At 39.0% G+C, this 26,252-nt stretch overlaps 2 protein-coding genes across 2 annotated transcripts in view; one reads left to right on the top strand and one right to left on the bottom strand.

Annotated features, from left to right (window-relative positions):
• Positions 1-26,252, top strand: part of CERKL (ceramide kinase like) — a 108,850-nt gene that overhangs the window by 58,952 nt on the left and 23,646 nt on the right. Inside the window, exon 3 of the mRNA XM_027589575.2 lies at positions 20,759-20,890. Within this exon, the coding sequence (XP_027445376.2) occupies positions 20,759-20,890 (132 nt within the window). The remainder of the gene's footprint in view (positions 1-20,758; positions 20,891-26,252) is intronic.
• On the bottom strand, positions 2,469-3,254 carry LOC113919815 (nascent polypeptide-associated complex subunit alpha-like). The gene has a single exon (XM_035726710.1). It carries the CDS (start codon positions 3,221-3,223, stop codon positions 2,576-2,578), a length of 648 nt encoding a protein of 215 aa, XP_035582603.1. The 5' UTR covers positions 3,224-3,254; the 3' UTR covers positions 2,469-2,575.

Below are 26,252 nucleotides of genomic sequence, written 5' to 3'. Positions count from 1 at the left end.
CATTTTTTAAGTCTTTGGAATTACCTATGTATAGTATCTTATCATGTAAAACTAGTGACAGTTTAACTTCTTATCAATATGAATGCCTTTTATTTCTTGCCTGATTGCTGTGGCTAGGATTTGAGTACTATGTTGAATAAAAGTGGCAAGAGCAGACATCTTTGTCTGCTCTTAGATCTTAGAGGGAAATCTCTGTTTTCACCACTGGGTATGATGTTAGCTGTGGGTTTTTCATTCTTAGCCTTTATTATGTTGAGGTATGTTCTCTATAAACTCACTGAATTGGCAGTTTTTATTATAAACAGATGTTGAATTTTGTCAAATGCTTTTTCTGCATCTATTGAAATAACCATTTGATTTTTTTATCCTTCAATTTGTTAATATGTTATATCATGTTGATTGATTTACAAATACTAAACTATCCTTGCATCCCTGGAATAAATCTGACTTGGTCATGGTGAATGATCCTTTTTTAATGTATTGATAAAGGCAGTTTTCTAATATTTTGTTGAGGATTTTTCATCTATGTTCATTAGGGATAGTTTTCCTTTTTTTCTTTTTTTTTTTACTGATGCCTGTCTGGTTTTGGTATCACTGTAATGCTGACCTCATAGAAAGTATTTGGAAACTTTCCTAGCTCCTCTTTTTCTTTCTTTCCTTTCTTTCTTTCTTTCTTTTGTAGTTTGAGAATAGGTATAATTCTTTAAATGTTTGTAGAATTCACCTGTGGATCCATGTGGTCCTGGACTTCGATTTGTTAGTAGTTTTTTGATTACCAATTCAATTTAATTACTAGTAATTAGTCAAATATTCAATTTCTTCCTGATTCAGTTTTAAAAGATTATGTTTCTAGAAATTTATCCATTTCTTCTAGGTTCAATTTGTTGGCATATAATATTTTATAGTAGTCTCTTATAATCTTTTGTGTTTCTGTGCTGTGAGTTATTCTCTTTTGTTTCTGATTTTATTTATTCATTTAGTTTCTCTCAGTTTTTTTCTTGATGTATCTGGCTAAAATCTTATCAATTTTGTTTTTCAAAGAATCAGACCTTGGTTTCCTTGATCTTTTCCTTTTTTTTTTTTTGTCCCTATGTTCTTTATTTCTGCTCTGATCTTTATTTCCTTCCTTCTACTCACCTTGGGTTTTGTTCTTTTTCTAGTTTCTTTCAGCGTAAAGCTATTTATTTGATATTTTCCTTGTTTCTTGATGTATGCCTATGTCACTATAAATTTTCCTCTTAGAAATGCTTTCACTGCATCTCAAAGATTTTGGACCACTGTTCTCATTTTCATTTGTCTCCATGTATTTTATGATTTCTTTGTTGACCCATTGGTTTAGTCAAATGTCATTTAGCCTCCATGCATTTGTGTTTCCCCCCCCCCCCCCCCCGGGTCTTTTTCTTGTGATTGATTTTTAATTTCATAATCTTGTGGTTGGAAAAAATGCATGATATGATTTCAGTCTTCTTAAATGTATTGAGACTTGTTTTGTGACCCAACATGTGATCTGTCCTGGAAAATGTGCCATGTGCACTTGAATGTGTATTTTGCTGGTTTTGGTTGGAATGTTCCATATATATCTGTTAGGTCCATCTGGTCTAATGTGTCATTCAAAGCCACTGTTTCTTTGTTGATTTTCTGTTTGGATGATCTATCCAGTGATGTAAATGGGGTGTTAAAGTCCACTACTATTATTGTATTCCCATCAGTTTCTCCCTTTATGTCTGTTAATATTTGTTTCATGTATTTAGGTGCTCTCAGTGTTGGGTGCATAAATAGTTAAATTATTTTATTCTCTTATTGGATTGATCCCTTCATCGTTTTGTATCCCTTGTCTCTTGTTACAGTCTTTGTTTTAAAGGAACAATGTGTTTTGAACACATTCCACAAAAACAAACTTCATTTTTACTTCCCCCTACATTTTACATATGTGTTGTCATATTTTACAGTTTTTATTCATAATTTTCTCAGTCTATTTATGGCCCTTTCTTTTCCACTTAAAGAAGTCCCTTTAACCTTTCTTGTAAGGCCAGTTTAGTGGTGATAAACTCCTTAACTTTTTTTGTCTGGGAAAACTCTTTATCTCTCCAATTCTGAATAATAATCTTGCTGGGTAAAGTATTCTTGGTTTTTTCTTTTAGTACTTTGAATAAATTGTGCCACTTCAAACTTTTTCTATAAAATCAGCTGAAAGCCTTAGGGGATTTCCCTTGTATATAACTTTTTGTTTTTCTTATGCTACCTTAAAAATTCTCTCTTTGGGATCCCTGGGTGGCTCAGTCAGTTAAGCATCTGCGTTTGGCTCAGGTCATGCTCCCGGGTCCTGGGACTGAGTCATGCATCAGGCTCTTTACTCAGCAGGGAGCCTGCTTCTCCCTCTCCCTCTGCCTGTTCCTCTGCCTGCTTGTACTCTCTCTCTCCCTGTCTCTCTCTCGCTGTCAAATAAATAAATGAAATCTTTTTTTTTCATCCAAAAAGAAGCCATAACTTTATTAATGATAGAAACAGTACAAATTTCAAACCAAGCTGCAGTTATTCTTTTGAAACACCAAAAAAAGTCCTCGTTTTCAGATGGTTACATTGTTAATTCCATGATAGCATTTACAATATCATTACTGTTGTTCTTCAGGGCTCGGACTGCCTTTGCTCTTGACACATTTGCTTGTGACATGACCAATTCTATGTCCTTAACCTCTACACCGGTTTCATCAACCTCTTCTTCTTCACTCTCCTCTTGTACAGTTGGAGTCTGGGTGTTTTCTTGAATGTTTGAGACAGCTTCACCTTGAACTTTGAATTTCTCAGCAGCTGCTAGTTGTGCTTGCTGAGATAAATCCTCGATCTTGGCTTCCCCCAAAACTATGTAGGTATCTGAAGCTGGGCTCTTGTAGACATCTGGTTTTGTGATGACAAAGAGGATATTCTTAGATTTCCGGATAGTGACTCTTGTAATCCCTGTAACCTGTTGAAGACCCAGTTTAGACATAGCCTTCCGTGCCTTCTTTTCACTCCGGCTCTGTTTTGCTTTACTGACTGGTTCTTCATCGATTTTAGCAGCTGCTGCCAGCTGGGCCTGTTGTGTGGTTGCCTGTGTGGAATCCTGTTCCTCAAGCTCTGGTACTGATTCATCACTGTCAGATTCTGTTCCAGACCCTGTCTCAGCCTGGGGCTGTGGCAACTCCTGCTCTGTAGCAGGGACGGTTTCTGTGGCTTCACCAGGCATTTTGTGAGGGGAACGCGGAACCAAGATGGTGGCAGAGAGCGAGCGAGAGCGTGACCCACGCCTGTTGCTGAAATCTTTATTTTTTTATTTTTTATTTTTTTTTAAGATTTCATTTATTTATTTGATAGAGAGACAGGGAGAGTGGGAACACAAGCAGGAGGAGTGGGAGAAAAGGAGAAGCACGCTTCCTGCTGAGCAGGGAGCCCAATGTGGGGCTCCATCCCAGGACCCTGGGATCATAACCTGAGCCGAAGGCAGACACTTAATGACTGAGCCACCTAGGAGCCCCAATAAATAAAATCTTTAAAAAAAGAAATTCTCTCTTTATTTTTCTGTAGTGGCTGCACCAGTTTGCATTCCCACCAACAGTGCACAAGGGTTCCTTTTTCTCCATATTCATGCCAACACTTGTTTCCTGAGCTTCTGATTTTATTTTTAACCTTTGACATTTTAATTATTATGTGTTTTGGTGTGGACCCCTTTGGGTTCATCTTATTTGGAACTCTCTGTTCTTCCTGAACCTGGAAGTCTATATCCTTCACCAGGTTAGGGAAGTTTCAGCTATATTTCTTCAAATAAGTTTTCAGTTCCTTTCTCTCTCTCTTCCTTTTGGGGTTTCTATAATGCAAGTGTTTGCTTGATTTTGTCCAAGAGATCCCCTAACTTATCCTCATTTTTAAAAATTCTTTTTTCTTTTTGCTGTTCAGCTGGGCTGCTTTCCATTACCTTATCTTCTGGATTGCTGATCCATTCTTCTGCATCTGCTAATCTACAGTTGATTACCTCTAGTGTATTTTTTTTATTTCAGTTATTCTTGTGCTCTGATTATTTTTCATTTGTTGAAATTCTCATTGAGTTCTTCCACTCTTCTCTCTAGTCTAGTGAGTATATTTACAATCATTACTTTAAACTCTTTATCAGGCATATTGCTTACCTCTGTTTCATTTAGTTCTTTATCTGAGGTTTTGTCTTGTTCTTTTCTTTGGAGCATATTCTTCTGTCTCCCCCTTCTGCTTGACTTTCTGTCTATGAATTAGAACAAGTACTTCTAAACTTGAAGAAATGGTCTTATGTATGGTCATCCCCTGTGTAGGCTGTGTGTGCCTGGTGACTTTTGCTGGCTGGCTGTAGCTATAGCCGGTGTGGGCTAAGGGTTATGGGACCTTCTGTGCTGGGACTACCCTGGTGGGATGGCCAGAGCTAAAGCGGATGTAGGCCGGGGTTGTCCTGAGGCTCTCTGTATAGGGGTTACCCTGGCAGGACAGCTAAAGCTGGGTGTGGGGGGTTGTCCCAGGGCTCTCTTGCAGTTGGTGGTCTGGCTGGACAGTTAAAGCTGAAGCATATGCATACCGTGGTGGAGGGTTCTGGGGCTCTACAGAGGGCACCCTAGCAGCACGGCTGAAGCTATAGTGGGCATGAGCTGGTGTGGACCCTGGTCTCTCCACATAGGGGGTGCTCTGGAAAGACAGCTAAAGTGGAAGGGGGTTCAAGCTGAGAGTCCCAGGGCTCTATGTGCAGAAGGTACCTTGCCCAGATAGCTGAGGCTGTAGTGTGGGTATAAGAGTGTTCTAGGAGTCTCTATGCACAGGACACCCTGGTGCGGTGGCTAGAACCAAGATGTGGGGCATGGGACGGGGTGGGGGGACACCCTGGCAGTACAGTGGTAGCTATAGTGGATGTGGACTGGGATGGTCCTGGGGCTCTCCACAGTGAGGGTACCCTCACAGGACAACTGAAGCTGAAGTGGGTGCAAGCTAGGGTGATGTGGGGTTCTTTGCATAGGGGTGCCCTGGCAGGGTAGCTGGAACTGAGGTGGGCACAAGCTGGAGGTTCCCAGGGTGCTCTGTGTAGGGGGCACCCTGGCTGGGCAGCTAGAGTTGAAGCAGGTGTCAGCTAGGATGTCCTGAAGCATTCTGTGTCAGGGGGTACCCTAGCAAGCTGCCTAAAACCAAAGTGGTGGGCCTGGAGTGTTCTGGGTGCTTTGTATCTGTGTCACCTTTGTTTGATGGCTGGAGCTATAGTGAGTGCTGACCAGGGGTGTCCCAGTGTATAGCACCCTGGGGCTGCCTTGGTGGGATGGCTGGCATAGACTAGAGGCCCAGGTCTCATTTAGGTGGTAAGCTGGCTCGGGCCCTCAGACCCTGTTCCCATCCATATTACCAACATCAAGGGGGAACGTAAACCATGGTGCTCACCTGCTCCTTTGGCCCAGAAAGTTCCAGCAGCTCCTCCATAATATGGCAGGGTTCTAGGGCTAGTTCCTTGATATTCTAGTTGTTCTTTTGAACAGTGGCTTTTTTTGTTTGTGCCACAGGGCATTTGGGGCTGGTGTAGGCTAGGGGCCCAGTGCTTGCTGAGGCAGCCCACCCCCAGCTAGGGTGCTCAGAACCCTGTTCCTGTCTGGGCTATCGAAGCGAGGAGGAGTGTAAATCATGATGCTCACCAGCCCCTCCAACCCAAAGTGAATTTCCACAGCTCTCTTGACATTTGGCAGGGTTCTAGGGCTGGGTCTTCTATTACTAGTTGCTTTTTAAGCCAGGGCTTTTTTTCTGTGCCCCAGAGCAGAGGGATCAGCTCTCAGTAATATCCCTTCCCCCTGCAGTTCAGTGTCAGGGGTGGGAGTTCTTTTTGTTACTGTCTCATCATCTCTCCTATCATTTTCTTATTGTGCAGAAGCTGTTCAGATAGCCCTTAGCTCTTCTTCAGGGGAGGAACTTGTCTATAACTCGGTGTAGATTTGCTGTGTCTACGGAGGTGGTGAATTCAGGATCTTCCTACATTTCCATCTTGCCCTACACCTTTCTGGAGATTTAATTGGGGGAAGTGAGGATAATAATAATCTGATAAAAATAAATAGGTAATATAATTGGTTGAAATTTCTTTTCCTCTTTCTTAGCTCTTCTTTCCGTTCATTCTTGCTCTATCTCTAGTCTTGACCACTTCATCATTAAAATACTGAAGTATTGAGGTGACTATTTCTGGCAGTAGGTGATTCTTTCTACTAATTGTGGTTGAGCCTGTCTCAGCTGTTAGAGATGTTCACATTGGTGGGCTGCCTGTGAGTTTAGAAGTTACTGGGCTTAAGTAGACTATAACATTTAAGTTATTTTTGTGGGTGTGTAAAGATGTGCATCAGTTAACTTTTGCTGATAGTGAAGTGAAACGAATGAATTTTAATATAAATCTCCTAATATAAAATATTCTATTTCTGTGCTTTGCTTGGAAGTTGTCATATCTTGTGTGTGAAAGGCTTTACCATCACTGTTACATATTAACTGGGCATAGTTTAATATTAATAGCTCCTGAGAATTGTGGTTACTTGAGGTCTTTATTTCCTGTGTTTGGGTTTTATTTTTGCAACAATTTGGTTGCGTTTTTGTATAAAACAGTTGTGAGTATATCCAATACTCTAACAAAGTTCTGGGCTCTTAACTTTGATGAACACCATGCCATTTCCATCATGCTGCACTCAAAACAGCACAGATGTGAGTCTGGGAGTGGCGTCCCCGCTGCTCTCAGGAGCCTTTGTTTGGAGAACACCCTGATTAACCCCCACCCTTCATGGTTCATTGACTCACTGATAGATCAAGTTTAAACTAGTACATATTAGCACATTTGTTACTAACAGAGGAACAGTTGGCCATTCTGTTTTACATTGCTGGTTCATTGCAAACTGGGGTGCTAAAAAGGTCTGTACTCTAGAGTATGAATTGAGAAGTTACAGGAGGACCGAGAACCAAGTCAGTTGCATATTAATATTGAATCATGCCTATGTTTTAATCTTGGATTATCTATTTGGGGGATGCTTATACTGTTGTGAAATTATGAATAAATGATTATTATCACATCGAGATTCTTTTTTTTTTTTCAAGGAGTTCAGGGGATTTGTGTGTTTCAAATATAGCTTTCATATTAAACAGTTTGTCATAATTGAGAGAAGAGCAAGGTCGTAACTGCCTGATGCTTTGTGTTGCATTCTTAAAATGTTTTCCAGAGTTCTTTGTAGCTAATGATTTTATGTAAATCTTCACAGTGTACTACATTCCTGCAGTCCATGTTCTTGTTTCATCAAGAGGACTAGAATATACATGTCTGTTTTCTCATGGAAAAAATTAAGCTCTCCTTTTTAACTGTTTTTCAATAAGTTAATTAAATTTCTTAAACCTTGAACTTTGTCCTCTTTCTTACCTTCCTAATGTAGTTTTCAAAAATCTTCAAATGCTTTTATTATCGTTACAGTTATTTTTTATGGAGAAGTGTTTTACCAAGTCATTTGGTGGTCTTAACTGGTGAATTTGGTCTTGGCTTCATCACTCACTGGTGCCATTCCTTTGGCCAGCTACTTCTTTGCATTTTTCCTTCTCTTGTGAGATGAAGCACAAGTGCCCTGATGGTGAGAAAGGTACTCTGAGTCCAAGCCTCAGATAAGACAGTTGAGGCTGCTTTTCAAACCCAGCTCGTGCCATGTCTAGTTTTAGAAGACAGTTGAAAGTAATGGGAAAGGGAGCCATATGGATATATGAGGGGGAAATGGTACAAACAGAACAGTATGTGTAAAAGGTTGAGCAAGAAAGTCATGTGCTGGGATTTAGGGAGTAAAGTAGTGGGGAATGAGGTCACAGAGGCAGCTGGGAGTAGACCATGAAGGCTCTTGCAAGCTTTGTGTGGTTTTGTACCTTTATTTTGAGAAAAATGGGGGCCATTTGGGAGTTTTAGCAATGGAGTGACATGATAGAACTTTTAAAGTGAATATTCTGTTAAGTAGAGAGTACACTCTGAGTAGGGGAAGGAATTGAGGCCGGAAACCAGTTAAGTGGAAACTGGTATAATCCAGGCAAAAGGTAGTGATTTAAAGAGGGAGCAAGACAGGTAGTGGGAAGTGATTAGACTTTGGATTTGTTTTTGAAGATACAGCCTTCTGGATTTATTGACTTGGTGAATATGGGGGATATTAAGAGAGGAAAAAGTCAATGATGACAGCAAGATTTTTTTTATCCTATTAGGGAAAATGTCAAATAATATAGAACATATAAAAACATTATAATGGACACTTATAGTGCCATCACCCACTTATTCTGTAGTTCTTAACATTTCTCCATATGTTTTAACATTTTGTCAGTCTGTTTTAAACTATATACATCATGACATTTCTCCCAGAAATACTCCAGTGTGCATCTCTACAAAAAGACATTTTATAAATAACCAAATATCATTATCCTACCAAATGAATGAACAATAGTTGCTTATCATCATTGAATACCTGGTCCATACTGAACATTTCACCATGTTTTCCAAAATGTCTTTTATAGCTGGCTTGTACCAACTAGTGTCCAATCAAGAATCATTCATCAAATTAAGCATATTTTATTTATTTATTTATTTATTTATTTATTTATTTATTTATTTATTTATAAGATTTTATTTATTTAGTTGACAGAGAGAGACACAGCAAGAGAGGGAACACAAGCAGGGGGAGTGGGAGAGGGAGAAGCAGGCTTCCCGCCAAGCAAGGAGCCCGATGCGGGGCTCGATCCCAGAACCCTGGGATCATGACCTGAGCTGAAGGCAGACGCTTAACGACTGAGCCACCCAGGCGCCCCGAATTAAACATATTTAAACTACAACACTAAGACAATCCCCTCATTTTTAAAATTCTGACACTGATTTATGGAAGAGATGAGGTTGTCCTGTAGATACTTTAGCGTGCATAAGGAACACTTAGAAAGCCTATTTAAATATAGATACTGTCCCCCATTCCCAAACATCCTGATTTAGTGGGTCTGGGCAATGCTAGGTTGTCATTCTGAAGATCACTCTTTGAGCAGTACTGTTGTTCCACTGTCTGATTGCTTCTTTGTGGTATCATTTAACTTGTTTTTCTATGCTCTTTATTACCTAAAAATTGGATTTCTAATCTAAAGGCTTAATTAGGTTCATACTGTGCAAGAATACTTCATGAGTGGTACTGCGTACTTCATATTTCATTATCTCAGGTGGTATGTAATGTCTGACTATCCCACGATATGTGGATAAGATAGATTTCCCAAGGCTAAGATGGATCCCGGAGTCAAAGAGGTGACAGCTCGATCTCTCCATTGTCACTTTTTTTTTTTTTTTTTTTAAGAGAGCAAGAAAGAGCCAGGGGGTGGAGGGGTAGAGAGAGAGGGACAGAGAGAGAATTTTAAGCAGGCTCCATGCCCAGTGCAGACCCTGATGCAGGGCTTGATGGCACAGCCTGAGATCATGACCTGAGCCGAATCCAAGAGTCAGACGCTTCACCGACTGAACCACCCAGGCGCCCCTCCATTGTGATATTTCTATTTGAAACTAGTAGATAATTGTGTGAGAGCACAGGGAGAGCATTTAGCTCTCAACAAATATTTTAACATCTATTATCTTTGCTTGAACTAATTATTTAAGGGTAGATCAGGGAAATTTTTGTATTTTATCATTCTTTCTAAATTATAGTGTTATTCTTTTATAAAAAGGATGTTTCTTCTTCTGGTACTATTTGGTTACCCATAAATATAGTACTTATAAAGAGTCAGGGTAAGTGCATAATTAGTTATTTTTAATTACCAATTTTCAGAGTAAAGTTTCTAACTAGAGCAGGTGGAAGGAGGAAGTTCTTATTTAGTAAAATAGCAAAGACTATGGGTAGATAGACCCCTTTTGGTAGGGAAAATAAAAATTTCGGTTTTGAATATGTCAACTTTAAGATTTCTTTTAGACATCTGTATTAGAGTTCAGTTGTATAAAGCATAGAATACTCTAGCTATTTTAAATAAAAAGCTGTATGGTACAGATAATATGATGAAAGGACTAGAGGAAAAGGGTCTAGTAAATCAAATATGCTGGTGGCCTATAATTGTTGCAGCATTGCTTTCTTTTTTTTTGCCCCCCCTTCATATGTGGCATCATGAGATGTTTTCTATGATCAGTAAACCAAGGGAAATAAACGGGTTCTTCATGATACAATAGAAATGAGCTACTGAAGAATTACAGACCCACTCGAGTGTTACTAAGATAGGAAAGGAAAATCAGGGTGGGCAGAACTTCAGACAATTGGTACTAGTTATTAAGGAGTGAAAGCCAGAGGGATAGATGCATATTGATGCATGGACAGTGGTTAAGAGCTTGCCAAATAGTAAGGAACTTGGAAGAAAGTTGGTTTTCATGGAATAAGAACAGAATGAGATTTGTTTTATATTTCAAAAGAGGACCTAATTAGATAGGCAAGGTACCCCATTCTACAGATGTCAGCATCTTTTAAAAGCAACCCTAGGGGGGTGCCTGTGTGGCTCAGTCAGTTAAGCGTCTGCCTTTGGCTCAGGTCATGATCTCAGGGCCCTGGGATGGAGCCCCGCATCAGCCTCCTTGCTCATGGGGGAGTCTGCTTCTCCCTCTCCCTCTGCTCCCCACTCATGCTTATGCTCTCTCTGTCAAATAAATGCAACCTTAAAAAAAAAAAACAGCAACCATAGGGCTTGCACAATGAACACATAAAGTGGCCTTCATGCAGAGATGGGGGAAATATGTGGGTTTAAAAACAAGTACTTATGCTCACTAAGACTGATTTGACTCCTATTATTACTGAGTACTCTACCTGCAAACAGATCAGCCCTGAGCCTGGATATGGTTCTGCATCTTAGAGCAACTGGTTAACCATTTGGTGGCAGGTTGATTACATTGGTGTTCCTCCATTGTGGAAAGTTAGTAGTTAGGCCTCATTGCTATGAATGTTTACTTTAGATTGGAATTTCTCATCCACCCTGTTACAACACTACCATCTGTAACCCTACTAAATACCTTGTTCAATGAATTTACATTCTGTACTACTTTTGATCAAGGGACTCGGTTATATCAAAGAAGTGAGGCAATTGGCTGATGAATCATGGGATTTGCTGGTCTTACCATGTTTCCTGTTGTATTACATTATATTCTACCCAGAAGACAAAGTTTTGTGAAAGTAGTTTTTAGTTCCATAAACAGAATATATGGGTCTGCAAACCAAGTAGAGAAGATATGTTACCTCTTAACTTCACTGCCAGTGACCCACTCATAAAATTTTTGTTTCCTGCCCCTATAACTCTGAACTCTGCTGATTTAGAGGTATTAGTATGAGGGAAGAATACTTTCACATGGGAATGTGACAATGGTTCAATTGAATTGGACATTGAGAATTACCTGGCTACATTATTGAACCATATGACTGAACCAACAAATGGAAAAAAAATAATAATGAAGTTGCTATGCTGGCAAAGGTGATCAGTTCTAATTATCAGGGGGAAATAGTGTTGCTACTAGTACTCATAAGAGGACAGTATCTCTTCTATCTCTATCACTGGGCTGCCTCCTTGGAGAAGGATGAAGTGAATAAGTCCATTCTCTAGGAAAGTGAAAATGGCCAAACTGACTCTAGAAGACATAGAAAATCTAAACAGACCAATTACCACCAAGGTAACATTTTTTGGGGGGGATACTCCTTAAAAAAACAAACAGAAAAACATTGACTCTGATATTTTCACAGAGGTCTCTACCATACCTTTAAGGAACAGGAAACTTCGATTCAATAGTTTATTGGGGAGCATAGGGGAAAAAAAAAAAAGGAAAACTCCCAGATTGTATTTATAGAGCTTACCTGAAATTGATATCAACATCTGATGATGCAAATCCAAAAAATGGAAAATTATAGATTGGTCTACTTGTGTATGAATGACAACTTTTAATTAAAAAAAGCAACTTTTAATAAAAAAAGAATAGATGGGTATGTTCTCAACATCCTAAAATATCTCATTTTAAAGCCTACATGGAGAAACTTGAGGTATTCTCATTAATCTCATTAAATTCAAAATATGGCACTGACATATGAATTGATCAGTAGACTTCAGACTAAATGGTTCAGAAGAAATCCAAACACATTCAGAAATTTAATATATCTAAAGGTGGTATTTGAAATGTGTAAGAGAAATATTACCAAATGGATGATGTTGGGACAGGTGGATAATCTGACAAAAGAGTGAAGTCAAATCCCAATTTTATACCTCTAGTAAAAGAAATTTTAGGGACACCTGGGTGGCTCAGTCGGTTAAGTGTCTGCCTTCGGTTCAGGTCATGGTCAGGGGTCCTGGGATGGAGCCTCGCATCAGGCTCCCTGCTCAGCGGGAGTCTGCTTCTTCCTCTGTCCCTCCCCCTGCTCACTCTCTCTTGCCCCCTTTAATAAATAAATAAAATATTTAAGAAATTATTTTAAAAAGACACTTTGGATATGCTTAAATAAAAATATGATATAGAGACCATAAAATTAAATAGAAGAAAAATATAGTGGTTTTTTTTTGGTCACAAAAGGGAACTATTAAATATGACATAAAACCCAGGAACCATAAAAAATAATAAATCTATAGGTGTGTAAAATGAAAACTGTCAGAAAAATCAAAAGGATCTTTCTCAGAGAAAATGGCATAAATAAAAATTGCAATGACACAGAAAAGTATTTGTAACTCATAATAAACAAAAAATTTTTATATTTTAATGTTTTTAAATAAGGTTTTTAGTAGGCTATTTATTTAAAATTAACCTTACTTAAAAGGTTAATTTTCTTTTTTTTTTTTTTTCTCCTTCCAAGAGTGTGGTGATTTTTATTAAGAATAGCTTTGGTTCTAAGAATTCCACCCTCAATTCTGTAATACGGTCATTAAAAAACAATTATACAAGAGCAAATACAAAGTATTAAATTATAGCTTTATGAAGAAAATAAGTTAATGCTATAAACTGACAGTTCATAGAAGAATAAAAGTATCTCTTAAACATTCCAAGGTTTCTCAGCCTCATAAAAAGAAATATAAATTGAAATTAGTATGAGATACAATATTTCTTCTCTCATATTGTCAAAGATCAAAAAGTTTGAAAACATTTTGAGTTTATAAGGGTATAAGAAAACAGATACTCAGTTCCTGGTGGAGTGTAAGTTGGTAGTAATAATAATAAATTGATTACTGACTGTGTGCCATGCACTTGCGAAGCACTTAAATTTGATGATTTAATCATCACAATTGCCTTTTGTAGGAAGTACTCTTATTATCCTCATATTACAGATGAGGAAATTAAAAAACTGAGAAATTGGACAAATAACCCAAAGTCACACAGTTGGTAAGTGGAAGAGCCAAGACTTAAGATGAATTACTTTGACTCTAGCACCCACTTTTTGGGGGGTCACAACCTTGAACTGTTTCAACAGCAGGTAATTGAGGAATAGGATAAACTCTCAAGGGTGCATATCCTTTGATCCAGTAATTCTACTTCTGGAAGTTTGTCCTGCAGTTATATGCAAATAGATGCAAAATGACATTCATTTCAGTAAAGGAAGATTGGAAACAACCTAAATATACATCTCCAGGGAACTAATTACATTTTAAAAAATTTTTTATTTATTTGAAAGAGTGTACACACAAGCATGGGGAGCAGCAGGCAGAGGGAGAGAGAGAAGCAGGCTCCCTGCTGAGCAAGGAGCCCGAAGCAGGGCTTGATCCCAGGACCCTGCTGAAGGAAGACGCTTAACCGACTGAGCCACCCAGGCGCCTCTCCAGGGGATTTAAATTGAGGTTCATCCATACAGAAATGCTAGTCAGCTTTAAATACAGTGAGAATCATACCTACATAGTGATATGAAATCCTCTGCAAAATACAGTAAAAGGAAAAAAAGCAAGATAGAGAATAGTGGGTAGGAATACTGCCATCTATTTAAAAAGCCAAAGAACAAATACATGCATTTTTATATATGCGTAGACTATTTCTGGAAGAATTCTTAAAGTAAAACCAGTGGTTGTCCCCCAGGAGGGAAACTGGGTATCAAGGAATGAGCTGAAAACAGAGATTTTTAATTTTGTACCATGAAAATGTGTCTGTACAGAAGACAACAGAGCATGTGACTCTCAAATACAGAACATTTGCACTGAGATCACTTCGTGAAGAGTATAACTGAGTGCCTCACACAGACTTGGGTGTAGATTTGAACACTGGCTGGTCTTCTGAGAGGGACAGGGGCTTTGGAGCTCTTCTGGTTCCAGGCAACATTACTCCTCCCCAGCTTCAGCACTGGCTGGAGGAAAGATAAGTTCTTCGAGCTCTATATGCTTGGGGCAAGACCCTACTCCCCACACCCTCACAAGGTTTCCAACCTCAACTGCTGCAAACAATTCTTTCATACCGTGTTATTCCCTAAGGCCCTTCATCAGTTGTACTGCCATTCCTTTAAGGCTCTCTCTCTACTCTCTAACCCAACACCATCCCCACTGTTCTTAACTCCAGACACTATTTTAGTTTGTCCTGTGGAATGAATAGTCCATCATTAGCGAAATCTCCTACATTTTCGACTACTTTCCCCCAAATTTCCCTTGCCTTCTTGCTTTAGTAGAGAGACCCAGCTCTCCCAGGAGTTTATAGCTTCCCCTTACAGCCCTCTTGTCGTGGCTGTTTTCTCTGTCCTACATTTCAGACCACTGGTCCTGGGGGTGTTGTCAGTGTCTTGATATGTTTCTTTCTTCTCTCTGCTATTTTGAGACCATTTTCTTTCCTCTCTTAAAAAAATCCTCATTTTTGAAGCTCAGTCCATTAGACACCACTAGCTTAGTGCTACTTGTGGTCCTGTGCAGACTACTGGTTCATTCTTCTTACTCTTTGAAGATATTAGTTTCTGTCTCGTAGTCATTCTCTACAACACTACTGTGGTCATAATTCTGTGTGCTTTTGTGCATGTTCTTTCCATTTTTAGCTTCTTCTCCCTCAAAGATCTTGATCCTACACTCCATTCACCTCTCATAATCCTACTTTTAGGGAAGTGGTTCTCGAAGTGTAATCTCTGGACCAACATCATCAGCATCACCTGGAAACGTGTTATAAATATATTCTCAGACCCTAGATTACTGAGTCCAAAATTCCTGGATCTGGGACCCAGAAATCTGTGTTTTTAGAAGCCCTTCAGATGATTCTGATGAATATAACATTCATTGGGTTTTATTATTGTTATTACCAATAACTCAATCTCACTTTGAAGCATGTGGCTACCCTTCATGTGGCTATTGGCTTCTGTCTTTCTAACTTAATCGATCTACTCTCTCAACTCCTAAAATTTTTCACCCCCCTACCCGGAGACCTCAATTAATTGATTCTACCACTTTTTCACTTTTCTCTAGTTCTTAACCCTTCTTGTGTTGTCACTTTCCCCTTATCCAGCCATAATTTGACTACTCTTTGACTATTGTCTTTCATATAACATATCTAAAGAGTAGACAGATCTTGTCAGCTCTCCCTTCAACATATATCTGGAATCTAGCTTTTCTTATAATCTCCACTTTACTTAATCCAAGCACAGTCGTTTACCACCTGGAATATTGCAACTGTTCTTACTTTGTCTATTCTTGTACCTACAGCATCTGTTTTCCACACACAGGCTTGAGTGATCCATTTAACATCCAGGGTTATGTTGCTGTGCTGCTCAAAAATCACCATGCTTCTCCTCTCACTCAGAACAAAAGCCAAAGTCCTAAATGCCTGTGAGTGATCTGATTTTCCTTGTCCAGGAAGTCATATTTTCTTTTTTTTTTTTAAGATTTTTTTTATTTATTCGTTCGAGACACAGAGATACAGAGAGAGAGCGAGAGGGAGAGCATGAGCAGGGGGAGAAGCAGAGGGGGGAGTAGCAGGCTCCCCGCTGAGCAGGGAGCCCGACGCGGGGCTTGATCCCAGGACCCTGGGATCATGACCTGAGCCAAAGGCAGACGCTTAACCATCTGAGCCACCCAGGCGCCCCAAGGAAGTCATATTTTCTACCTTTGTGTTCCTCCTCTCCCACTATGAGGTTTCATTCTACCTTTAGAACTTATTACCACTTAACATACTCTGAATTCTCCTAGTATTTCTGTCCCCTACCATTAAAATGAAAGCTTCATGAAGGCAGAAGCTTGCTTGTTCACTGATAGAGCCTCAGCTTCTAGAACCCTGCCTGGCAAATAGTATGCATGCAGTTATTTGTGAATAAATGAATGGTTGCCATTACTGTCTATATGGCTGAAGGCTAACACTACTCTTTTATTCATTAATCATATATTTGATCATCTATTATATGCCCTACACTAAGAAGATAGAATATGGAGAAAAACCTGAGTTCCAAGTCTAATATATGAGTATAAATAATAAATAGATATAAAATTATAATAGTGTAAGAATCAAGATTGGAATGTGTATGGACCTGTAGGAACAAATGATTAGGGAGCAATGACCTAGCTAAGGTCGCAAAGCCAAGGAGCCCATAGAAATTTTTCCCAAGGAAGCAATGACTGAGGTGAGATCAAAACAAAGAATAAAGGTTACTTGGACAAAGTGGTTATGGTGGCAGCAAGCGTAGGTGGGCGGACAGAGCAGAGTTGGTGCAATGGCATTGTGGTAGAGGGAGCATGGTATGTACAAAGGGCTGAATAAAGTAGAGAGGCTTGCGGAGGGAGCCCAAGAGAGGAGAGGTTGGAGACTTACTAATTATATCTCTTTATTCTACCCAGTGATGAACATCTTAAAAATATCTTGCTTTATTCAATAGAAATCCCCCTTCTGATCTCTAAATAGGTATCAAATTGCTATCTAATTTTTATATACTTAGACTCTAGCTTCATAATCATCAAATTAAGAGCACCCAAAAGGAAAAGATAAATGAGAAAATGAATACATGCTCTGGTGAAAAATTGGCTTTGTTGATTTACGTTTTAAAAGAGCTCAATTTATCAGGATGTCTAAGGAATGGAACATTCTGATTAATTTATTTAGTTTCTAATGCCATTATTGTAACTGAGGCTTAAGAATAAAATTGCTTAAATCTTTTTAGAAAATCTTGAATAGTTTTAGCTCTTTCCTGACTAAGGGGATTGTGTCACAAAGGTTGAATGGGACATGTAGCATACATGTATATTTAAAGGCTATAAGCCTTTATATGTATATTTAATACATATATACATGTATACTTAAAGGCTATAAGCCTTCAGCTATGACGTGCTTATCCTCATAAGCCCCAAATGACTGTTTCTTATTTCCAAAAATTTTTATTACCCGACAGTCATGATATAGGAAGAGGGGCAAATAAGTTTGTTTTCATGATAACATTTGAGGACTACCATTTGCTACCTAGACACTTTCCACGCTGGGACTGCCTCTGACTAAGAAATGAAGCAGGGTCTTTCAATAAATATGCCAGGTAAGGTAAACTTAATTTGGATATTTAATCTGAGTCTTGGTCTCTGAAGTTTAGAACAAGTTTCTTGTCTTTGTTGTGTTTCAGTGAAAGTGAGCCCTAGATTTATATGCTTAGTCCTTCGTCGCTAAAGGATAGTAGTCCTATCCTTTATGGCAGTTTTTTACCTGACCCAGAATCATACATCGCATCAGTTGTCCTCTCTTTAGCCTCCTTTAATCGGGACTAGGTCCTCAACTTTCTTTGACAGTATGGCAGTTTTTAAGAGTTTAAGGCAGTTATTTTGAGAATACCCGCCTCAACTAGGGTCCATCGGAGTGTTTCATCATTGTTTGATCCACATTGTGCACATTGGGCAGGTTACCACAGAAATGCTGTGTCCTCGGTGCTGTGTATCATGCATCACAAGGTATCTTGAGGCAAATGTGTCCATTTGTACATTAAGGTGATGGTCAACTCTGATCACTTGATTAAGGCAGTGTCTGCGAGATTTCCCATTGTAAACGTCCGCTTTACCCTTTGTAATGAGAACAACAAAGAGGGACAGAGTTTAAGAATAAGGAAATATTTTGTTCCCTGTCACTGATGGTTTTACCGTCCATTGCTGATTCTTGCCTGAATGCACTATTAATGGGTGAAAATAGTGACTTTCTAACTCTGTCATTTCTTCCATATTTATTTGTTGTCATTCTATAAGACAGAGTTTTTCCTTCTCTCCCTTAGTATGATACAGTCTTTACTCCATTTCATATTGTCCCCGGTTTGGCAATAAGAGTTCCAAGATATTGGGTCTTTCATCTGTTTTTTTTTTTTTTATGATATAAATGATACAAAAATAGTTAATAGAGGCACACAGAATAAAGTGGGAATGAGAAGCCAGAGAGGTGAATTCTGTTGGTGATTAGGGAAGTCTTTAGTGAGGAAGTGGTGTTGAAGTGAGCTTTAAAAAAAGTGGCAGAATTTGGGGCACCTGACTGGCTCAGTCTCTAGAGCGTGCTGACTCTTGATCTTAGGGTTGTGAGTTCAAGCCCCATATTGGGCACAGGGCCTACTTCATTAAAACAACAACAGCAACAACAACAACAACAAACAGAATTTTCACAGAAATGGTGGTAAGGTGGAATAGAAAGAAAAACTGTCTGAGGGGCACCTGGGTGGCTCAGCTGGTGAAGCATCTGCCTTCAGCTCAGGTCATGATCCCGGGGTCCTGGGATCAAGCCCTGCATCGGGCTCCCTGCTCAGTGGGGAGCCTGCTACTCCCTCTCCTCCCCGCTCATGCTCTCTCTTGCTATCTGTGTTGCTTTCTCTGTCTCTCTCTCAAATAAATAAAATATTAAAAACAAAAAACTGTCTGAGAAAGAGAGCCTGGCATATCTGGTATTTGTCACGTTATTTGTCAGGTTATTCAGTAGTTCCAGAGCATGGTGGGGAAGCAGAAATGGAACAGAAAAACCTCTGCACTGACTGAGCTTCCTGCTAGTCTCTGGTTAGAATTTCTTCTCCTGCCCTGCTCCTGCTGTCTGGCTAAGGGGGGGTGGGGTGGGGGTGAGAGGAGGTGTGAGGAAGGAGGGAATTCTAAGTAGTGAAAACCACAGGAGCCGAAAGCCCCGCTCAAATACTCCCTTTTCCTGATCCCTGGTGAGAACTAACCAGCCTCTTTTCATACACTCCCAAGATGACTGGTGCCTCTCTGTTACCAAGTCTATTTTGTGCTGTTTCTATGTGTTGGATCCATCTTCCTCCTTTAAAACACAAGCCACATGTTAATCGCTTTGCTCCGGTACTCAGCACAAATGCTCAATAAATGTTTGTGGAATATACGTGAGAGAGGAAGAGGGGAGGATAGGTTGAGGTTGGTTGGGGAAGGGTTCTGAGTGTCATTTTAAGGGGTTCAGCCTCGGCCACAGGCAGTGGGGAGCTCTGGCAGCTCTTGGATGGTGCAGGCCCGATGGAGGTGTGATGCGGAGGTCAGGGAACTCGAAGAACAGTGAGATGCCAAGATGCAGCACAGGGGCCTGGGAGGAGCTGGAGCACGACCACCAGGAAGACAGAATGGAAGGCATGGAAACAGAGTTACCATCTCATGAATCTGGGCACTTGTTTGAATGGAGGAATCAGAAGAACAAAAGGAACTGAGCAAGGTGTTGCGATTTTTAAGGCTGGGTGATGAGACTGCCAGAGGCCTAATAACAAGCAAAATAACAAGCACAGGGACAAGGACAGAGGTTCTAGGCAGTTCCGCATGGTCCTATCTTTTTCTCATCCAGCACTCTCCCTGGATTCAAAACAGTGTGTGCTCTTGAAGGATGGTATTCTATCAAATATGATGAGAAATGAAATATTGTCTCTGCTTGAGGCAGAAAAACCGACGGTGGAATGGATTTTTTTCCATTTGGCTTTAGGAATGGTTTTATTCAAAGCAGATGCTAGTAACTATTTTTTTAACCTTGAAACGTGGCCCTATGACAGCAGCTTACCTTGAAAGAAATGGTTGTTAGCGTTCTTTTCGCTCCTCTGTCCCTCTTGCACCTTCGTAACAGAAAATTTGCTTTGCACCTGTTCCAACTGGGTTCTAAGTGATAAGCATCTTGCAAGCCCAGAAAATTGTAGTATCAAATCACAGCCCCAACTGTGAGGCAGCACTCTCATCGAATCCCCGCTGAGAGGCTTTCTTTCCCAATTCCCCAGGGAAGAGTCCTTTCTCCCCTGGCCCCTTTTTCAGGCTGAACTTCAACCTAACCCTCTTTTTAGCCCCCAGCACGCATTGCTCTGGGTGCTGGCCCTGACCCAGCCCTATGTACTCTGCTCCACCCTGGGCTCATCCGCAGCTCCAGCCTGGGTAGCCCTGGGGTCACTGGAGAGCCCAATTCTAATAATGAGGATATTTATCTTAGGAGAGGAAGTAAACCTTTCTGTTCTTTGCAGCTTATTGCTTTTTTTCCCCCCAGAAATAAATGTTAATGGAACAGTTGATATATTATCTATGCTTTGGTAAATATACATGAACATTGCCTAATAATATTCACAAAGTTGCTTTCATCCACATTTTCCTTCATAAATGAAATGCTTTGTTATAAGTCATGATTTAAGAGGGATATACCTATTTAACTGCTAGGAAAATGTAAATGTTTTAAAATACTGCCGTGTTTGGGAATACTCTTATAAGAATTTTAAATAAAAACAACAAACACTATTTAAATAGATGTATAACGTTCTAACTGGACTTAGTGTATGGTTTTAAAGGGAAAGGAAAAAATGCTGATGAAGATTGTATAACTTTGTCTTTGTTTTCCTCTTAGGTTTTTCAAATAGACCAAAGTCATTAAAAGTAATTCTCAACCCCCAAAGCCACAAAAAAGAAGCTACCCAGGTCTATTATGAGAAGGTTGAACCACTATTGAGGATTGCAGGAATAAAGACTGATGTTACAAGTAAGTCATTTTCAGGATATAATTTTGCTATTAAAAAATCATACTTAAAGGGGCGCCTGGGTGGCTCAGTCATTAACCCTCTGCCTTTGGCTCAGGTCATGATCCCAGGGTCCTGCTCTGCGGGAAGCCTGCTTCTCCCTCTCCCACTTCCCCCGCTTGTGTTCCTGCTCTCGCTATCTCCCTCTCTGTGTCAAATAAATAAATAAAATCTTTTTAAAAAAATCATACTTAAGGAAACAAAACAAGCTGTATTTGTTCTTAAGCCAAATTGAGGAAACTACCTGTAATCTCTAAAGCTTTTTTATGTGCTTCCATAACCTACTATAGCCAACTGCAGGATTATCACTTACTTTGTTTTCTTCATTGTGTTATTTTTATTAGAATGTCAGTATTTTCTTTAGACCCTTTTCAGACTTTAAAAATTATTAGGAATCATTTCAAAGGGAGCTGTACATTTTTTGATATCTTCATTGAGATGTTGGCTATTTACACATTATTTCTGCAGTTTGACAAGCAATTGATTTTTGCTCACTTAAATGTTTGATGTCTTTCCATGGAAATCCTTCATTAGGTGGTTTTTGTTCTGACTCTGACCCCTGCTGGTTAGGTCAAAACTAAGCACATAACTGCTGGTTTAGATGAATTCAGAGAAGCCAGTAGCTTAAATTCATTGTCTTAAATAAGAAAGGTGCTTAGGTTTGTGCTGAGGAAAATAAAATTTGCCAGTGCTAAAGTTAATAGAAGATTAGCAAAATCCTTTTCAGTTTTTTGAATTTGGTGACCAAATTCCTTTGTTTCCTTTGAGACTGACTTCCCATGGGGGTAGACTGAGAGGAAGGTTGGTGCTATCAAAAATCACAACCCCAGTTTGTCTGATTTTGTTCCTGTGTAGCTCACTAACACACAATGCAAATTTGTAGTAAATTTAAATGAAGAGTATTGCATAATAAGCCTGAGCTGAAGGCAGAGCCTTAACCTACTGAGCCACCCAAGCACCCCTAAAATTTTTTTCTTAACAAAAAGGTCAGCCACCCCAAAATTCATCTATTACAATGGAGGTTCAAGAGAAACTACCGTGAAAAATTCTGGAGGAATTTCTGGCTAAAATAAAATTGTAGTGAGAAGTTAATCTTGTACCTTTGTGGCTTTTGGCTTACTTAGAGGTAATTTAAAAGGAAAAGAAACAATTCATATCTATCATTCCTCCCCACTGAAGATTTTCAAAGATTGGTGGGGGAAAAAAGTTTGAAATTCTTATTAGGATGAGACCATTAAAAGTTGAATAAACTTATTGGAAAACTTAATAACATGATTTTGTTTCATTGATTTTAATATCCAGGACAGTTTTATGTAGATACTACTATATATCTTTCAGTTGAGGAAATGCTTGTAGAATGCTTCGTGTTGAACACTACGCAGAATGCAAGATTAATAAGTTATACTACCTGCTCTTGTGTGGCTTTTAGTTTATTGGGGATTCAAATAAATATAATTGGGATGTATATACAAGAACTCTGGTATCTCAGAGGGTGATATTTTGATCAGAGGACTCAAAAGTATTTGAACTAGACCATTTTGGAGAGTCAGAGGCAAATGTGGTTTTCTGTGCATAAGCAGAATAGTAAGGGAAGGAAGGCAAGCTGGCAAACACATACGTGTGTGTGTGTGTGTGTGTAACCCATAATATCTTTGGAATTCTTTAATTTGCTCTGGCTTCCTCAGTTTTGACTTCATCTTAAATTTGATCCTTTCCATCATCATAGAATTGTTGCCAGTGGATTAGATCCTTCTTCATTCAAATCAAGTGGGATGGGGAGAGGTGTGTGTATGTGAGAGATCCAACATGTTTTAATACTGAGCAAGGATTAAAATTTTCTCCTGTCAGTTTGTCTTACAATATGTGCCCAATCTGGAGCAATCACTCTCTTAACTCTTAAGACCCTTCCCATGGGCTGGAAGTAGGACCCCCTTTTCCTGAAGGCTGAAAATACCTGAACTGAATCTGGGCTCTATTAGGGAGAAAATAAAAAAGGCCAAAGTGGCTTCTGGGAAGGCTCCCAACTATGTACACTAGAGGAAGTCTAAATCCAGATTCCGGACTGATGTTTATGCTGCACTCAGTAGTTTACTCATCATATGTTGATCCAAAGTTGGTGTCAATTTTTTATTATAGCTTTGTCATCTGTTTTAGCAGAGATGATTCTGCCAAGGGAATAGGGATTAGGAAGGAATAGACAGAGCTTAGAAGAAAGACTGGTGCATGAAGAAACCTGATGGAAGGCAGAGGAAATGATAAGAATGTGCTTGCTTTCTTTTGTATTGAAGAGAAGAGTTTTATGTCCTAGGGCTTCTTCCCCCCCCCCCAAATTTGTAAATAGTTGAACAAAAAAACATTTCATAAGACAAATTTAGAATTTTCTTATATATTTGTGCAGAATGGCTAATTATTAGCTGCCTAACACTCCTCCTACAGGCAAAATTATAAAACTGCATCTTTTGCGTATAAAACCATTTTAGTATGTATATTAGCTAAATAATTTATATTTTAAAAGTTTGCTATTTTGTGCGAAGGACTGAACAAACATGTGGATACTTGAAAAGCTTTAGAATCTTCCTGCCTCTCTCACAGTGTAGTTCTGTAGTTTGAAACTACCTTGTATATCATGAAGTGCTGTAGAAAGATGGTCATAATGCTGTGCCTGTCTGTTTCATAAATTATGTAATAGATTCAATTTACACCTTGAAAGAAAAAATATATGAAAGAGTAAAACAGAAAGGTACATATTTTCTGCATGTCCAGTGTGACCATTATTTTAACATATCTTGTGTGCATTGCTGTGTCTAAATGGAATATAAATTACATAATAAATTCTACATGATGATAAATTCACTAGGAGATAGTGCTTAGATAAATGAGGCAGGATTTGAATAATTCTAGCTAGATATGTACATTTTAAAGGATTTTTTCTATCAGTTTCTTTTAAAAATGAATAGCAAAATTAATAGTTGGACTAAAAAATGGGTAGAGGATCTGAAAAGCCATTTTCCCAAAGAAGATATATAGATGGCCAACCAGGTGCATGAAAAGGTGCTCAGCATCACTAATCATCAGGGAAATGCCAATCAAAACCACAGTGAAATATATTACCTCACATTTGTTGGAATGGCTATTATCAAAAAGACAAGTGTTGGTGAGGATGTGGAGAGAAGGGAATCCTTGTGCACTGTTGGTGGGAATGTAAGTTGGTGCAGCCACTGTGGAAAACAGTATGGAGGTTCCTCAAAAATTTAAAAATACCATATGATCCAGCAATTCCACTCTGGGTATTTATCCAAAGGAGAAAAAAAAACACTAAGTCAAAAAGATAAAAGATAGCTGCACTCCCATGTTCATTGCAGCACTATTTACAATAGCCAAGACATGGAAGCAACCCAAGTGTCCATCAGTGGATGAATGGAAAAGAAAATGTGGTGTGTATATATATATATATGTGTGTGTGTGTGTGTGTGTATGCACACACATAGACACACAATGGAATATTATCTGGTCATTAAAAAGAAGGAACTCTTGATGTTTGTAACAACATGAATGGACCTTGAGGGCATTTTGCTAAGTGAAATATGTGAAAGATAAATTACCATCTGATCTCACTTATATGTGGAATCGTAAAAAAAAAACAAAAACAAACCCCCAACTGAACACATAGGTATAGAGAACAGATTATTGGTTGCCAGTGGGAGGTGGGGAACGGGAGAAATGAGTGTAGGGTGTCAGGAGGTATAAAATTCCAGCTTGAAAAAAAAAAAAGAATCACCACATTAATAAAAATATACTTTTCCTTTTGGTTACTGCTGAAACCCTAACTGCTTCTGAATATAGATCAGCGAGCGTCTTTGAAATACTTGAGCTGAAGTTGCTTCCCAGTTCTGCTACCATCACCAGCACAGTATCTTATTTAATAATGGTATCAGAAAAACTTCTGGAAGAACTTAGAACGGAATTATTTTTTTCTAATAACTTATTGGCATATGAATCGAAAAAGAGCATGAATGGTAAGCCCAAGCTGGCCTTTGATACCATGTCTTTATCTTTCTCCCCATAAAGAGCAGACTTTAGGAATTACATTGTTGAAGGTATGAGAGTGTTTGAGAGATCATAGATTCATAAGATAATTCATAGAACAGTATGGTGAAAAAAGGCAACAGAGAAATCAATCTAGAAATAACTTTAGAGGGCATTGAGCTTAATTTCCCCCATGTGGTGGAGTGTAGGTGTGGCCCTACACTCATGGATGAACTCTCAGCCTTTGCTTGGGTACCCTATGTCAGTGTCTGCCATTACTGGATAATATTGCTAGTCATTCTTGAGTTTAGGGTCACTGCGCCTTGTGCATATTAGAAAAGGCACCTTTTTTGTGCTAACATATAAAGGTGCCCTTCTTTCTGGGCTGATTCTGCCCAAGGCCACCAGCATGTTGAGTTAGGTATATTGGCTAGATTGCAAACGTATCTGCCCCTTTGGCCAAGTGCCTTTGTCTAAGGCATGAACTGCAGGCAGAACTTGTAAGTTGAGTTTTGCCTCCTCGTAATTTTTAGAGTCAATGTTCTCTTTTGTAGTAATACAAAATAAATGTCATATCTTGTGTATAAGAGTCATTAAAATATTTGAAACAGATAACATGTCTTTCCTTCATCTCTCTTGTTCATGATAGGCAATTCCATCTCCTTCAGTCAATTTTTTTTTTGTTAACAAAGCTGCTAGACCTTATCATACTCACCATCATTATCATGGTCAAAAACACTTCTCTGAATTTAGCCTTGTTCTCTGCCAACTCAGGGCTCTTGGGAGTGCCTAGTCACCAGATAATTTTTACGTCCTATCTGGCCCTTGTGGAATTGTCAATAAAGTGGAGTTTGTTGTCACTTTTTTTTTTCCTCCTTCTAGAGTCATGAGTTTAACTTATGACACTTTTACCAAATCTCCTCTTGGAATTTTTTTCTCTTTGGCTCTCTGTTTCTACTTAAAGCCTTCCCTCCTTGGAAATGCCTCTTGTTATTCGTGATCTTGCCCAGCAGAAAGCTAGGCAATTTGATAAAATTGAGTCACAAAAGATGCTGGTAGTCTGGGGCATTATTTCTTTCCAATTTTACCTGCACTTTAATAAAAATCTGTAGAGTACCTGTTCATGCATCATATCCAGCTAAGGAGAGATTTCTGAGTGAAAGTTTCTTTTTGTTATTCCTTAAATAATTGTGGAGGTATATGGTGAATCCTGTTTGTAATACTCAGATGTCCCGGGGTTAGAGCTTTGTCTCTGGTGACAGTGAAGACTCATCAGTGGAGGTTATGTAGAAAAAGGAT

Source organism: Zalophus californianus, chromosome 3 (assembly GCF_009762305.2).
Source record: "Zalophus californianus isolate mZalCal1 chromosome 3, mZalCal1.pri.v2, whole genome shotgun sequence".
NCBI classification, from domain to species: domain Eukaryota; kingdom Metazoa; phylum Chordata; class Mammalia; order Carnivora; family Otariidae; genus Zalophus; species Zalophus californianus.
Note: the sequence above shows the minus strand (reverse complement) of the source record. Positions and strands in the feature narration are given on the sequence as shown.

Excerpts from the sequence above, each read along its gene's own strand:
- LOC113919815 (XM_035726710.1), bottom strand. The coding sequence starts at position 3,223 with ATGCCTGGTGAAGCCACAGAAACCGTCCCTGCTACAGAGCAGGAGTTG.